Source organism: Mastacembelus armatus, chromosome 15 (genome assembly GCF_900324485.2).
Source record: "Mastacembelus armatus chromosome 15, fMasArm1.2, whole genome shotgun sequence".
Classification (NCBI taxonomy): Eukaryota; Metazoa; Chordata; class Actinopteri; order Synbranchiformes; family Mastacembelidae; genus Mastacembelus; species Mastacembelus armatus.
Window position 1 is genome coordinate 14,493,784 of NC_046647.1, and position 17,017 is coordinate 14,510,800.

At 42.4% G+C, this 17,017-nt stretch overlaps 1 protein-coding gene across 1 annotated transcript in view; it reads right to left on the bottom strand.

The window, feature by feature from the left end:
* The window catches only part of LOC113132133 (ankyrin-3-like), an 85,243-nt gene that overhangs the window by 9,148 nt on the left and 59,078 nt on the right, over positions 1-17,017 (bottom strand). The window contains exons 30-42 of the mRNA XM_026310007.1: positions 15,936-16,160; positions 15,574-15,728; positions 15,130-15,341; positions 14,763-14,970; positions 14,435-14,531; positions 13,857-14,085; positions 13,556-13,681; positions 13,161-13,283; positions 12,606-12,632; positions 11,012-11,093; positions 2,398-9,651; positions 1,457-1,531; positions 935-1,066 (exon numbers count right to left, since the gene is read on the bottom strand). Coding sequence (XP_026165792.1) covers positions 935-1,066; positions 1,457-1,531; positions 2,398-9,651; positions 11,012-11,093; positions 12,606-12,632; positions 13,161-13,283; positions 13,556-13,681; positions 13,857-14,085; positions 14,435-14,531; positions 14,763-14,970; positions 15,130-15,341; positions 15,574-15,728; positions 15,936-16,160 — 8,945 coding nt within the window. The remainder of the gene's footprint in view (positions 1-934; positions 1,067-1,456; positions 1,532-2,397; positions 9,652-11,011; positions 11,094-12,605; positions 12,633-13,160; positions 13,284-13,555; positions 13,682-13,856; positions 14,086-14,434; positions 14,532-14,762; positions 14,971-15,129; positions 15,342-15,573; positions 15,729-15,935; positions 16,161-17,017) is intronic.

A 17,017-nucleotide genomic window follows, 5' to 3' on the forward strand; every position in this document is an offset into this window, starting at 1 on the left:
AGACGGAAAGGTGACGGGATCATAACGAACACAGACTGGAACCAAGGTAAGAGTGACTGAGATATTGTGTGTGTGTGTGTGTGTGTGTGTGTGTGTGTGTGTGTGTGTGTGTGTGAGAGAGATATTTTTATTCAAGGAATAAAAATAGGGAAAATTAACTAAGATCTATAAAGTTGTTTCGATAATTGAACAATTAGTTAAGACCTATGAGGAAGACATTTACAGCAGACTAGAAACCTAGTTACTAGATAAATGTCTTAATAACCAAGAGTAGTGAATTTTTTTTCTTGAATGGGTGAATAAACAAGAGTCTGCTTAAGATTAAAGGATACCCATACTCAGACTAAAACCAACAGTGAATTTTATGTTCTCATTTTTGTGTCTATGAATTCAGAACTAGGTTCAGCTTATGTATCTGTGCTGTCTGAAAGCTACATATCCCTTGCATTTCAGGATGAAGAAGTACTGTTACCCAATAGACCAGTCTGGCTCACTGCTGTGTTTTCAGACATCAATGCAGGTTTATGGCACAGGCAAAAAAAGCTAGACCAGGGCCCAGATTCATGGTCATTATTGTGTGTACACGAAAATTCACTGTTGTTTTTAGCCTTTTAATTTGATTTGTGAAAAAACAGCAGATTGCTGCCTTTATCCTGTATGCATCTTTGTCAGGACAGGTACTGTCTGAGGTGTCTCCTGAGGTGAGAGATGAAAGTGAAGCAAAGAGAAACACAAAGGGAGGGAGAAGGATAAGCAGGAAGACAGACAGTGAAAGCACTTTAAGACAGACAACACAGACGCTTGTGAAAAACTTGTCTTCTTTTTGGCCTTACTACAAGAGTAGAAAGACTGATGAGAGAAAGAAACAAGTACAATGAGAGGAGAACTGAAGACAGACAAAACACATTTTTAGATATAACTAAATTAGTCTTACTTGTGGCGTTTTTCCCTTCCCGACTGACCCATTTCTTAAGTAGCATAAAACTCTGTGCTGTCAGAGAGTTGGGGTTCTCTAGTCTGACGTGGTTGATCTCATCCACTGTGAAATTCATCTCCCGAGCTAACTCTGTGATGGGACACAAACAGCAACTCAGACATAATATTCACACTTGAATGTACAGTATTTTTCTGCTATTCTGTTCACAGAGCAAGTGCACAAGTGACTGAAGTGGTCACAAAACAACATAAATGTGTGTATTTAAAAATCATTATAATTCTGTGGGAAAACATCTAACTTCTGTCGTCTCATCTCTACATTTAAATTTCAATGTTTTTTGTATAAGATATATGTATAATTTGTCCTTATTTAATGACCGGGAATACATTGAACATCATTCAGTAGATTGTAAGATATTCAGCCTGAAGATGGCAGCAACTTAAAGGGTTCAGAGTTGATTGGGCCAAAGAAAGTGAGGCAGAAAATGACAGAGAAAGAATGATGCAGAATATGCCTCACCTGTCCAACTGAGTCCCAGGTGATCTGCAACAATAGCCATGCGTAAGTCTGTCCGCTCACAAGGACTTTGGGGACCTGGTAAGACAGAGGACAATGACTCATCAGTAACGTTTACATTCTTCTGTGCCGGTACACTAAGAGAAAAATAAATATGTACATAATTATCCTTTTTTTGGCCATCTATTCTTTAGGATTATTAATAATAACTGAGGTTGTGTTAAAAATATTACAACGGGTAACATATTACTGTAATGTTAGTTTAATTATATCTTCAGGATGGCAAGAAAAGGATATTTCTAGAGACATCATGTGCAACTTAAATATGTTCACACAACATGTGGTGCTCTGTGACTGTTTGCGTTATGTATCCTCGAGGCAGGCAGTAACTGTCACGAGAACCACACAAAACAATGCATAAAATGGCTCAACAACAGACTCGGTTCTACAAATCTAGGGTGGAAAGGTCTATGTTAGCATCTAAAATGTCAACATGCGAGGACGCTTTTGTGTGTTCTTTGCCAACACTAGTTAGTTTAAATGACAATTCACAACATGAAAAAATCTTCAGGAACAAACATCTACAACAACTCAGTAGCCACCCCGCACGGACAGACACACAGATCAGGGAGTTGTCAAATGTGGGGCTGGTTGTGCCAGTGGACCAGTGATTACTACTGGCATGCTCACGCTACCATATGAGGGTTACAAAGGGTTGAAAGAACGGAACAGAGGAAAGAGAATCTTGCAACAATGACAATACAGTACACAGTACACCAATGACAAAAAAGAAATTTAAATGACAGCTACTGTTCTGAAGAACATATGTAAACACGCCACAGGCATTCCAGTCAATCCATTAAACACAACAAAGTCATGCAACTAAAAGTGAAAGATATAAATATATAGATGTATTTTAAACATAGTGTGAAAGTTTTACAAACTAGGCTTGATCTCCGCGATGGGAGGCGTTCGAGACCCTGTGAGTCCCTGACTGCCCTCCTTCCCACCAGTCCGCCTACTCCTCCTGCTTCTCTCACTGCCGGAGGCCCTGTCCGTCGTCGCCACCTTTGCCCTTACGGACGCGGCCCCGGCCTCAGCCCTCGAACCTCTACCAGACCTGGATGAGCGGGAGGGCTGGGAGGGCTGGGAAGGCTGGGAGGCGTCCGACAGAGAGGTGCTCCGGGAGGTGCTGTCTTCCTCCGACTGCTCTGTCTGCTTCTTTTTCTCCTCGTCTGACAGGCGGTCCACCAACTTTAGCGTCTCCCCGCTAATGTCTTTAAAGTATTCGATGGTTCGCTTACAAACCTCACTAGGGGTCTCCTGTCTGTCCTGTCTACATATTGCTTCAGTTGAGACATTGCTGACCTGATGGCTGTCCTTCAGTGGCAGCCTTCGAGGCAACTGTATAACTGTCCTTTCTGTGTGCAATACCCTTGTTGGCTGTGAGGTAACCTGAACAAGTGAGCTAGATGTGGCTGCAGGGTTGCTCTTTTTTACATCCTTGACTGGTATTCTAGACCTGGGCTCTACCTTGGCTATGGCTGGCTCCCCTCGTTTCCTGACCTCAACCTTCACTGCTTGTTTGGGCTTCTGTTTGCCTATGGCTGTTCCCTGTGTGTGAAATGACCAACCTGATGCTTTAACTGGAAGCCTGGATTTGGGCTTCACTTCACTTTCTCTAACTATTTCACTTTTCTGTTCCTGCAAATGACTGCTATTGCATACATCCACTCTCTCTTCTAAATCCTTACAGCATAGTGTTTCTATCCTGCTCGCCTTCTGAAGAGTGGGCTCAGATGAGGACTGCAGATTAAACACCACACTGCCACACTGAATGTAGTTGGCCTGAACACTGGAGGACTCAAGGTTATTGTTGTTGTTGCAGTTTTCTGAAGGGTAATCTCTTCTCTCTAACTTGGGTTCAGTGTGTCTGCTAGACTGACTCTCTGTACACTGACCCTCTATACTGATGTATTCCGGGACCATCTGACCTTCTGATATCTCAGTTTTACTATCAGAGAGATCCCCTGAGTCTTTTTTTACAGTTATAGAAGCAGCTATGCCCATTTTAATAGGAGTGCGTAATTTGGGATCAACCTTAGAGGCTGTGATAGTGCATGAGGAGGCAGTCTCAGCTATGGCTTCACAGATGGGGGCATCAGTACCAGTATAGCCAGTATCACTGCCATGTTGTGCAGGGCTGCATTTTGCTGTTGTTGCTGGTGGTGTTGTTGGTGTAGTGCTGCTGTCTGTAGTAGTATCTATAACCTTCACTTTCCCCTCTACTGTGGCCCTCTCCCCTGTTTGTGCCTGAGAGGAAATTACCCCCAGGACTTTGCCCCCTCTCCCTTTTTCCCCTGTTTTAGGGTCAGACGAATGCTCACCAATCTGGAAAAACTGAAGCCTCTCTTCAACAAAGTCCCGCTTGCTCATGTCAATAGCACCACTGCGGGTCATCTCAAACATCTTCCCTTCGTGGAAAGGGAAGGGGTTAGGCTCACTAGTCGGTGTGCTCTCATCAGTCGGTGTTCGAGCAGGGGTTGTGTCAGGTGTGGTAGCCTGTGATTTGTCCTCCACCGATAAACCAAAAGGTTTGGGGTCCTCCTCCTTTGTTTTGGATTCAAAAACTCCCTCATCACCTCCTTTGGTAGACCAGGGGTCAAAGTCCAGCCCTTTGGTGGCAACAGTTTTAAAGGTTGAATTCAGCTCTTCTTCAAGTTGGTAGCCAAAGTAGTTTTCTCCAAAGCCCTGCCTATCTGGATGTCTTCCTTCAAGGGAATAATCTTTTTCATCTCCACCACTTTTCACTGAAGATGTGTTAGATTTACTCTTTCCATTATCCCCCCCTTCCTCGCATTTCTCTTCCTCTATCACTTCTAGTTTAGACTGACTAAAAGAGCGATCGTTTGGTTTTCCATCATTAGACAGACTTGATGTTTTAGGGTCCTCGCTCAGTCCATCATCCTCATCCTGAAGATCATAACCATCTAAAGAGTCTATTTCAGTTGCATCTGTGTCATGAGAGAACTCAGCAGTGGTTGCTATTGAGCAGTCAGTAATTGACTGGTCATTGCCATTTTGCTCAAAGTCAGCATCCTCCCCCTTTACTACACCATTGATCCCAGATTCCTTATTATTTCCATTTTTCTCTGATCTTTTGTGTTTTGGGCGTTTCTCACCCTCCTCTTTCATTTTGAAGGTGTACTTTTTGACAGGAATGGGATGGAAGACAGACTCATCATCACTAGAGTCACTGTTATCAGCTCCAGGGGGAATAGGGGATGGAGGCTGGACCCTAATGACCGGCTCAGCCAAGAGGTGCCTATCATGCTCCTCTTGGAGGTTTACCTCCATCATCTCTGTCTCTGCCTCAGAAGAAGCACATGACCCCTTTTTCTCAGGGTTAGACTGCTCTGCCTCTAATGGAGGAGGAGGTGGAAACTCGATATAAGCCACTCTTTTCTCCTTTGACTTTTGTTTCTCTGCATCCTGCCTTTTAATATGACTTTCTGAGGAACCTGGCTTTGATTTTTCCTTTGAGGGCTCTTTGTAAATGAAAGTCTTTCCTTCTTCCTCCTCAGACTCTTCTGGGATAGGGCTTGGCATGCCAGGCATGAAGCTTATCATAGAGTCGGGTGTTCTTGAGGTGAGACTCATTTCCTCTGAGCTGGGGGTCTCAGGAGTAACAGGACTTCTCCCAGAACTGTCCATGAAGGTGACTTGTTCTAGAGTGTCATCTTCTGGACTTCCTTGAGGAGATGACGACTGCTTTTGTTTAACAGTGTAAATTGCACCCCTAGTCTCATGCACTGTCCTACTCTCATGGCTTACTACCTTTTTGTATGTTCCCAGCTGCCCTGAGGCTGTTTCTTTCTCATATTGCTTTCCTACTTGGATGCTAACATACACAGGTAAGGGTTTAATATCTTTAAAACCCTCTGTGACAACTACAGGAGTTACTTGATCCAAATACTCTACTTGATCACTATCAACACCATTACACACTACATTTGACTGGCTACTGTTTGATGAATCTGTGGATTTTCCTACTGATGATCCACGTGTAGACTTATTGGATTCAGAACTACTGTGTAACCGATTTCTAGCTGAAGGAGGTATTTGAGACCCTGCCCTCTCATATGGTTCAACAGAGGCATCTAATTTTAAAGACGTGGATTTCTGATTTTCTGAGAAATTAGATGGCTTTCTTACAGGAATTTGTGATTCCGAGTTTTTTTTTAGACTGTCATTGTCATTTGGATTTTCTCGCACAACAAATTCTGTGTAGATTATTTTCTTGGATGTTTCTTGTCTTTGGGAATCACTATTATTGCTATCTTTCATAGAATCGTGAATTAAAGGATGAGATTGTTTTGGAGATTGCAGCTTATAGCTTCCGTATCCTTGGTTCTCCCATGTTTTTGGTAACTTTTTCTCCTCCTGGTCTTTTCCACTAGCCTCATGCTTGGGTGAGAACTTATTTGTTTCACTATCTAGATACCTTCTCTGGTTTCCTGGACTTTCTGGTGTTTTTTGAATATTTGACCCACCAAACATCTGATACACAGGTAGCTTACTTTCCTGGAGTTTCCTGATAGGTGGATTTGAATTTTGACCACCCTGGGGACTTCTCTCTTGCCTTTGAGCCTCTTGCTCAAACTTTAGCCTCACTGCACTGACTTTGGAGGATGACATTTGAAAAGGTTTAGAAGGTTCACCTGTGCTTCCATCTTCTTGTTTTCTTCTGTCTGAATCACTGTACTGCAGCAATACTCTCCTCTCTGGACTACTTGGTAAGCTGGCACATTTTCTGTCACTAGAGCTGAACCTGTCTCTAAGTCTTTCTCTGTTCCATTCTTCCCCGCTTCCCCCATTCCTATAAACTGACCTTTCTGGACTGCTGTGTGTAGAACTTGGCCCAGATCGTGATTCTCTAAAATCTGGTCTGCGAGATTTCTTTTCTGGCGATGAGAGCTCATCGTTGAGCTGTTCGGTTTTATCACGAAAGAACTGAGATACCTCAGTAAGTTTTTCCTCTGCCTCCTTCACAGTCCTGTCTACCCTGTCCTCATACATAAGCTGCTCTCTGTCCTTACTCTGTGTATCTTCTGGCACACGCATCCACACTGACTGTTTGGGGCTACCAGGCTCAGAAGAATACTGCAAAAGTGTCAGTTTGTCGAAATGATCATCAACATTGGCCATTCTTCCAGATTTGTCGAACACATTTCTTGATGACCTAAAGACATACTCTGTCCTTGGCCTTGATCTACCCTCACTGCGACTGCTTCTGTCTGGTGAGTGGAAGCGAGATCTATCTCTCAGATATTCCTCAGTGTCAGAATGAGTCTGGTCAAATTTCTCAGAGAGTAGCATTTTATCTGCAAAATTATACGATTCCCCCCTAAACTCTGATGATTCATCCTCATTGTACTCTACAGAATGCTGGCTAAGTAGCTTCAGTGTTTTGTAAGAGTCATCTGCCATTAACTGGGCTGAACTAGGACGGCTATCTTCCTCCTGTGACATAGGTGTGTTCACTCTGGGGGAATCAAGATACACTGGAAGTGATTCATCAAGGTCCTCCTCTTCCTGTCTATTGCCTGGATAATAATACATTTCCTTCTCTGCATGATTTTTTGTCTCTCTGATAATGACCTCTGTTGGTTCTGCTTTATTGCCCTTTTCAATGTGGACCTCAATTATTCTTTCAACCTTAGGTTTGGAGTTAATATCCTCAAGGACTCTCTGTGAGGTTTCCTCATTGCCAGACTTATGTTCAAACAGCCCAGCTAGCTCTCTAGAAGGATCCTTGCCTGACTGAAATGCCTTCATTATGTCATGCACAGACATGGTTTCCTCACACCTCTCTGATGCTGGTTCTATGCCAGGTGATTTGTGGTATACCATCCTGGTGGTAGTAGTGATGTGAGTCTCCTCCTTCACCCTCATCCCTTTTCCCATTGGATCCTCATCAGGACTAACTTTTATTGAGTAGCATTTATTCTGTTCTGGAGTTGATGTAGCTTGACTCAGATGCCCTTTAGAATCCGAATCAATATATCTGACAGGATGTGCATCCTCCATTGCAGCCTGTTTGTTATCCTCTGGGGACTCATAGCTTCTGATGACATGGACAACCTCAGTTCTAGTTTCAGTGATCACTGGAGGAACTGGGATATCCTGAAAAAGGGCCTTGGGGCCCATGCCTTCTGCACTCTGAGGGGCAGAGGGTGTTCTTTCACTCCTGGTCTCAAAGCCACTGTCTGAAAGTGGGCTTTTATCTTGTTCATGTGAGATATCATCAGGGGATTCTAGGACAGTCTCTGCACCAAAAAGTGCATCTGCTACTTTACTAATCTCTTTGTCTGAAGTTGAAGAGCGCATATTTGTTGGAGGCATTTTGAGCTTATGCTCCTGAACTGCTATGGTGGGTTTTAGGACACGTTTCTGCTTCTCCCTGCCCTCTACTTCTCTCTTGCCTTCATCTGCTTTATATTTTGCATCATTCATTTTGGAGAAAGAGCTGCTACCAACATTATTGGCCAGGTAGTCAACAACTTTGGAGAGATTGAAATCTCTATCTGGTATTGCTTTTGATTTGGCTTGAGGAACCACAGTCTCATATCTGGGAGGATAGCTCCAATTACTTGGTGGTTGTTCAACCTGTACTTTTGAGAAGTGTATGTCATCCAAAGAACCCCTAGCTAGCGAAACCCTACCATCTTTCACAGCATCTTTAGTAAGGATTTCACTCACTTTTACCAAATCTTGCTTTACTTTCTCCACAATCCTATAGGGCTCCTCATCCTCTATCTTAGCCTCTCTGGGGGAGTCAGACTGAAATCCTTTATTGGCTGTGGAATTTGGGTCTGTCTGCAAAATGGCTGACATTCGTATCAAGTCTTCTTTCATTTCAGCTACATCCTTCAGAATCTCTTGGCTGGATGACAGTGGTGAAGTGGTGTTTGATTTCAGGCCAGGAGAAAAAAGAGGGGCTTTGATGGGAGAAAGAGTTCTAGCAAAGGAGGACTGCAACTGAGCATTCACCTCAGCAGGTGCAGTTTTCCTTGGTGACAGAAGGGCAGCAGCTGACTTGGACACCTCAGGTAACTTTTTAAACTGGGGCTCTGGTAGCACATTAATAACAGAGTACACTGGAACGGTCATTGTACTAGATGTTACAGCAGTAGTGACATTAGGGGGGGATCTTAGGGAAGCATAAAGGGAATTAGAAGCTGACGATCTAATGGACTGATATGAGGAGGATGCGGAAGAGGATAAGGACTTTAAGGTCCCATAGCCTGCAGAACATGAATTAAATGTTTTTTCAACCTCATCAAAGGCTGCATTGACACTTGTAGTCGCAGCATTGGTGGTTGCTTGAATTCTCTCCTGCAGACTGCTGGTAAGAAGGGATGTCGGGGATGAAGAGCGGTACTGTGTGGGTGACACAGTTCCATTGATTAGAGCTGCAGCACTTGGAGAGGTGTTGGATTTAAGTGGTGACGAAAGAGAGGAAAACAGGTTTCTTGCTGTGCCAGTGGCATCTGAAGCAAAGGAACGCACAGTGGAGAGGCCAGGAACTGTTTTTATGGGTGAGGAAGAGGAGGATGTGCCACTAGAACCCCCCATAACAGACTTGTATGGCAGGGGTGAACTGAACATACTCAAAGAAGTTTTGGGAGACGTGGGTGGGGTCATGGCTATGGGTGTTCTCTCAAGAAGAGTACTTCCACCTCCAGAGACAGTTATAGGTGAGGTCCTAGCAGACAATGCTGCCAGTCCTTTCACAGATATTGGGTCTGGGGAGCTTTTCCCTGGTGAGGCCAGGGGACTGGGGGTGACCTGAACTGGGTACTGAGCCTGCTGGACTACAGTTTTTATGGGAGAGGAGATGGTTCTGTAAGATCGGATGGGAGAGGCCATGTCACTAACTGACTTAACAGAAGAGGCAGGTGATCCAGGTATGTTGGTCTTGATAGGGGAGGCAGAGTTGATGGACCAGACAGACTTTAATGGAGAGGCAGAGGGCGTGTTGGATGACGAACTGGAGAGGGAGCCAAACCCAGACTTGGCTTGGCCAGGGACGGCGACAGGAACAGGCGACCACGCCTGATAAGATCTCGTTGAAAAGACAGGTTTGTGAGGGTAGCTAGAAGGCTGTGTTCTCGGCGGACTTCGATCAGTTGTTTCTTCAACAATAATTTAAACCAAAAGCAATAAGGAAGTAAACATAAAATGTAACATAAAATAATTTGAAATAAAACATAAAAACCAGAAAGAGAAATTTGAGTCAGTCAGAAACAGCATTATTCAAAGCAGTAAGACAAAATTTTACAGATAAAATTTAAAAAAGCCTTATTGAAAAACTCAGGATGACATGACAAGTGATGATGTCAAATCAATGACTGATGACAAAACACATCCAATAAAGAAAGGAGGAGGTACATGAACGAAATGACTGACAAATGGTACAGGTGAGAAAAAATGACAACAAAAAAATTGTACAGTTCCATTGACTTTTGATGTGCTTAACCTGTTTGCCTCCTTGCAACAGTGTCTCTTACTCAACATATTTGATCGATGTGCTTATCCTTTCATTTGGTTCATATTCAAAGCCAGAGATAACCCCACAAGTGTATACCATTAATAAAACAAATTGACTTTACTTGTTTGGTCATGACTTAAAATATGAGGTTGCACTTTACAAAAAAAGTACAGTTGAATTAACTGTTTATGCCAATATGTCCACTAGGCCCTGCCATTAAAGTTATACTTGTTTTCAGTTTCATCAACATTTCTCAGGTTGTACCTATGAATATATTTCAAATTTGATCAAATCCTTAGTAACAGAAGTTTAAAAGACTGGGGTAATAAAACAAAGAAAAAAACTACATGAGAATTTGTAAAGCTTATGTCCTCATACTGCAGTGTGAAAACTGCCCTGATAATATATAATAGTTTCATGGAAATCTATACTAGTATTTTGTAAATAGAGAAAAGTAACATAATCTCATTTTAAGGGAAACAAAGTTATTGTAAAGTGCAACCTCTTACCACATTAATATACACAGCCGTACACAATCATAAAGCCAATAAGAGTGAAATGCCCGCTGAAACAATGAAAACAATTTGAAAGAATATTTTTATTCAACATGAATTGAAACATTTTTTTTGTTCAAATGATAAATGAGCAGACAGACATTGATTTCCAGTGTTTCCACAAATGTAAAAAAAAAAAAAAAAAAAAAAAAAATGTAACAGTTGAAACAGAGACTTTTTATCAACATGGGTTGGGTAAGCAAAGCATAACACACAGTAAACCATGCAAATGTTTCATGAATGTCAGCTGAGTAGGTGATGTCAGGTGATGAGAATAAATGATTGATGAGCATGTTTTGTCAGGTTGATCTTGTTCTAGACTAAGGGTATGTGAAAAAAATATATACACTGAATAAAGGGACATTTAGCCACTAAATCTAATTAAAATTACATAAATATTAAAAAAAAAAAAAAAAAAAAAGTTAATGCAAGTAAAAATGGGAAACTCACTCGCTGCTGGGTCGGTCAAATAGCTGTAGCGCTTACGCAAAGCTAAGGAGGCAAAGGTATGACGTCGTTCTGGCTTTTCAGTCTGAAACAAACAAAAAAGAACAAAAGATGCTTTAACATAAAAATATGGTGAAATGTGGCTCTACCCTATCAGAATTTGGTCTAAATAACTAACTCAGTGCAGTGTATGGATGATGTCCTGGTTTTAGTGAATCATTACCTAATGTTTGTACTAGCACAAGGAGGCACTGCAGATACACTGTTCTGTCTCCCCTGGAGAATAATGGACTGTTCTCTGCATCTATTCACTTGCTGCATTTCTCATTGTCACTGTGATGAAAAAACTAATGCTCTGTCTGTAAGTGGTAAGCATGGGCAAAACCCAACTTCCAGTTAGGCATTAACTGGTGAAACAAATGTCCTGTTATCATGACATCATGAATTTGATTTCCCCATCATCGTCAAATTGGGTCACATAGTTCACCTTATTTGATGACAATAATAGTAGTGATTGTGTCAAATTTAGGACAGTGATGCATGCTCAGCCCAGTCTCCAGGAATTATGTTCATATAGGACAATTCTGCATTTCATGATTTACATTATATGCCAACATTTAGTGTTCAGTTTTCAGTGTAATACTGTGCCCTTTGGGTAACAAGATATAATACATGGAGCTGGCAGGATGGCTGTCAGTCTAGTGTGTCCATCTTACATAACACTGACCAATGTCCCTCTCAGAATCAATGCTGAATTTTTAATCTGTGCCTACAATGTTTTCCAAACCTTAAACAAGTTATTTGCCTATTTTTACTGCAACCCTACTGTAGTTGCAATGTGTGGGTATGATTGGAATATTTAAAGAAATGTTGGCACACTCAAAAATGCTTTCACTCAACATAACCTGAGTATAATAACTGGACACTGAATTGTCCATTATAAACATTCTGCCTGATGAGTGGGTTGATGTATTTATGTAAAAGGAATATAACACACATGGTTGCTACTTAAAATGTAAAAATTCAAACATAAAAACATCTTTATCTCCCTTTGCCCTTCTAAATGATTTGGCATGCAGAGTGTTAGTATTCTCTGTTACACACAAGCCAAGGGCAGGGGTGAAGAAGGGAATCCCTGAATACAACAAAAGAATAACTTAGAAAACACATGATAAGATAAGAGTTAGGATTTCATTTTTAGTTAACAAAAGACACCATAGTCCTGTTTGAAACCTCCTATGAGTTAATAGTAAGGATGGAGACAGTGATTTCCTGTTGAAAATGTTTGGAAAGGAAGACAGAAATGAAAAACAAGCCGAGGTGTGGCACAGCAATTAGCACCACTGGATGAAGACGACGATAAATAAATATTTGCTGATTAAACAACTGCCATTTCCATGCATGCATTACATGGGTGTCACTTCGGCAATGACGTAGCTGTGTAAAAAAACGTGCAATCGGAAGCACCTTTCACACGCTGGTACCGTACAGACAAGATATTTGAGGCACACATATTTACTACAGCATCTGCAGTAAAGCAAACAGAAGGGATGACAAAGAAGAAGCAGTTCCATGTGATGATGAAGAATCTGTTTACCTCATCATCAGGATCAGACTCCATATCCTGTGGTATTCCAAGATGCATTGCAGGAGAGGAGAGAGATGACAGAATGGAGAGCAGGGAAGTTATAGTGAGCGGGGAGGGGGAAATAAAATTCAAGGGATGAAAATGGTGCAGCAAAAACAACAAAAGGCATCAGAAAAAATCTATGGGATTAATAAAAATAAACAGCAACATAAGAAAAGCAAAAGCAACATAATTACAGTTTCTTGTGATCAATCAACACCACAACAAATGAACGAGAAGTGTCATTTTTGGGCATAATACTACTGTACCCACAGTGAGCCAGCAAAAGAACAAAGCACAATGTGCATGTGTGGCTGCATGTGTACGTTGTGGGGTCTTATGACTGGCACAGGCTGTTACACTAATAGAAGACACGAGCAGCAGGCAGTCATTTCTAAAACAAATGAACTTCAATGGATCCTCTTGATGTCAGGACAACCTTGCTTTGTGTCCTTCAATTTCATTTCCATGAAGATGGTATGATATGGCCTCAAAGGATGAACTATTCAAACAAAGTGATCCTACCTTCTTGTGGGTTGGCAGTGTGATATTCAAATTGCATATGGCAGTTTGTGGAAGGCCTTTAGTGGTTTTTGGCTCTCTCAGGAAGGAGAGGCGACCACATGGCTCCTGACCCATATCTCTGATCTGCAGAAGACAGCGAAAAGGTTTCAATTTCAGAAATCTAGGACAACTCACACTGTGCTGGTCTGACCCAAGAACCACAGTCACTTTCACTTGATTCTAAACACAATCCACTGAATCAGTTATTACAGAAGAACATTACTTTTGTTAAGAATGTCAGCCAATTAGGAAGGTGTTGTAATTTCTGACATCATTTAATCAACAAGACCAAATGAATGATATGCACATTAAATGCTAGCAGGGAGAGAGGAGAGTAGGATGGATAAATGTCACACCTTCACGTTGAAAGGAAGTCTGTTTTCCTTGAAGGAGTAGAAGTTAAAAACCAACTGCTGGCCACTTTTGGTGAGAGGGGACAGGTTCCCATAGCAGTCCACATGGATAGGCTTGCCCTCAAGAACCTACAGAAGTCCAGTCACCAAATATGTTATTTCATATCTTAAAAACGTCCAGGATGAAGCTAATACTGCATTTCATTTCAGGAATGTGTAACTGATTTATTCACCTATTAAATTGGTCTTTGAATCTCTTATTGTTGTACAGTGTTTGCAAGGTGATGTGAACACACAAACCCACCTCAATATCTTTGCTCCGGGCCACTTCCTCAAAGTTCTCCTGCTGCTCAAGGGTCTTGTCTACCTTGTCGTCTGTCATGCAGAAGCAGCGTAGCCGAGCCTCAACAGCATCATTCATTTTGGCGAACACCACAAACTTGGCCAGGTACGGCACGCAGATCAGCTCCCGGTATAACTGAGACGCTAGACTCACCGTCTCAGGAATCTGGTGACAGTCTGCGAGCCAGAACCTGAGAAGGACAGATCCAAAGAGGAGAGAGGGAAAAACAAATTAAAAACTGGAAGCCCACCAAGTAAACAATTAGCCAAATATGATGATGATTTACAGTAACCTGAAGTGTGGAACTCTGCACTGCACATTTAAGCTTCTTACAGAGCTTCAACACTGTAGGTACATGTGTAGGTGACCATCTTTAATAATAAATAAAATAAAGTGCAGAAAATGTGAAAATGATGTTCCCATATGAAACTCTTTACTACAGTATACTGCATTCAAAATACTCTTCTTTCCTGTGTATTTAATTTCTCCAGTTGTGGACAGTATGTTTGTGCAATCATGTGGATATGTGTGTGTCTCACCTGGCCGACACATTTGTGGTGAAGGAGACGCAATCAGTTACAAATGACAGCGGTGTGGTCCCTGTGATGTCCTCCCACTGGGCAGGGGACGTCCCTCCTGTATAAAACAGGGGACAAAAGATGAGCTTGCAGCCTCTCCAGCGGCTTCAGTACTCCCTAACCTTTTACCTTCTCAGTTCTTCATTTTCCTTTTACTGACCAGTGGCAATTGAAATCAAAGTAGCCCTGATGTTACCACGGCTATTCAACTCATAGTGACTGACTTACTACGCATGTATAGTAAATGGATGGATTGGCCATTTTTCTGGAAGTGTACAGGTCTACTTGCCTGTGATGCTGCACAGCAGACGTAGGCAGGGTGCAGAGTCGCCTCGGTGGCCGGTGGGATGGCCTTCTGCAGACCTAGGTGGGACAGGGATCGTCATAGTGATCGGCTTGTGGAACTTCCTCCTCCTGGGCTCTACAGTGACGATGGGACTGAAGGTGGCTCTGTTCCCAAGGACAGCCCTCGCCATGTCATCAGGCACAGGCTGAGCCTAAACAAAAAAACAGGAGCAAAGATGCAAACTCGATGTTTGTTTATTGAATAAACTTGTTGGGCCAGACATGTCAAGCAAAATCAAATATCTGGTCAAAAATAGGTCAGGTATAAATGAATAATAGGTCAGTGGACATTTTGAGCAGTGCTGCTGTACCTGCAGCCCAACACGGATCTTCTTGGTGAGTGCCCCCTGTGGGAACGAGGCCTGGACCATCGGCACAGTGCTGCTGGACAGGACACCTCCGTCAGGGCCCATGTGGTTTGACTCCTGCTTGATGCGGGACACCACAGCGAAATACTGAGGAAAATCTCTGGTGACTATGCGACAGATGCGCTTTTTCTCCAACTCAGCAGGGCTGTCCAGCTCTGTGACAGAAAGTGCATCTTTCATAAAGGTGTTTTAAACCATTTTACCATTTTCCTGACATCTGAGTTTGTAAATCCATATAAATATTTGGGACTATTGAGGTTTGACATTTTGTTCGGTGTCTCTATGAAAAAGGACACAAAAAAATGCTTGTGGAGTGAAAATTTGATTTTTGGTCTCTGCAGTCTTGTTGACTAGAGTTGGGCTGTACAGGAATAACTGCTCCTGTACCTTCATCCATCCCAGCGATCAGGTCAGTAAGGTCTTCTGGTCTGGCATCTGACTGGTGCTCCTTCCATGTGTCACCATTGTCACTCCTCAACACAATCAGCTCCCTCTCTTTCCCCCGCATGGAACCAAAATGAGGGATCTCCACAATCACAGGGCTGAACAGAACAGTCAGAGCAGCAGAAAAGCTTCTTTGTGATAATTGCTGGCTAATTACATACAACACACAGCTAAAGGCAATAAATAACCATTCCTTAAGTCATGATATTTTAAGTAGACATTAGAAAATTCCCCCCTTTGATTTGTAACTGGCCAGAAAACTGTATTTCATCAGTGCAGGAAAAAGAAAGTCTCACGTGGCCTACCCGAGGAATTGAGCACCAGCAGGTCCGACCTCCACGAGCCGGCTGACCAGACCTTCTCCTTCCACCATGGGTGGAGGGTAGGCCAGCTTGTGCCTTTTGGCCAGGCGACAGGTGATGCGTGTGGGCGCTGTGCACTTTCTGGGAGGGATGATGATACGCATGCCATTATGGCGGCTGCCTCTCATGGAGCCACCGCGGGCATCTACCATGAAGCTAACCAAGAATCTGCAAAATGAAAAAGCATGGTATCAGAGAAGAGAATTAAAACAGAAGGATAAAATAAGCCATACCACGGACACAAGTGAGGAGGACGATTCCCATGCTGTGATCACCGTACACCCAAACAAAGTACGGAAAGGAGAGAAAATAATAAAAACAGAGAGAGAGAGCAAGGGACAGACCAATAGAAAGAAGAAAAAAAAAGATGCTTTGAGTTCTGAAGGTTGGCAGTTCTCACCTTCACCTGCCTCAATTTAGAACAGTTAACACGGTGTGAAACTAAACAGGGTGCTAATGAAGTTGCAGGAAGTTTAGTTTCCAGCTCTGAGGCTGAAGGTGAGATTGTTGCCAACGTTTCAGTTCTTCAAAAGCAGCATTCAGTGATCAAATATAAAACACCTGCACAAATGTTTCACCAAGATAGGGTTAATGTGATTAATATGTAATGTGTCCCATTCTTGAAATTAAGCACATGTTTTGGCATCCTATTAATGAAAAACTATGCTGAGGCACCTTTTATGAGAAGTCCTAATGTGTATGTTGAAATATGGCTCTTCTTTGTTGTGTTCTGAACCTTATAGCTGCTTTTTTTCCCCACACTATATATTGTAAATAGCAGAATCTCTGTAAGGTTTTGAGGGAGGTTAATTTTTAATGTGCAGTGTGAGACAGAGATGACACATCAATGAAAGAATCCCAAACATGTCGACTACACACTTCTAATATCTCGGCGGTGAACATGAAATACCAGAACACACGGGTGAGATGAGCAAAGACTGGAGGAGTAGAGGAAGCTGAGAAGGGAAGGGAGAGTGATGAGAGGAAGACAGAGGTGGAAGAGCGAGTGATATCACTGCGGCATC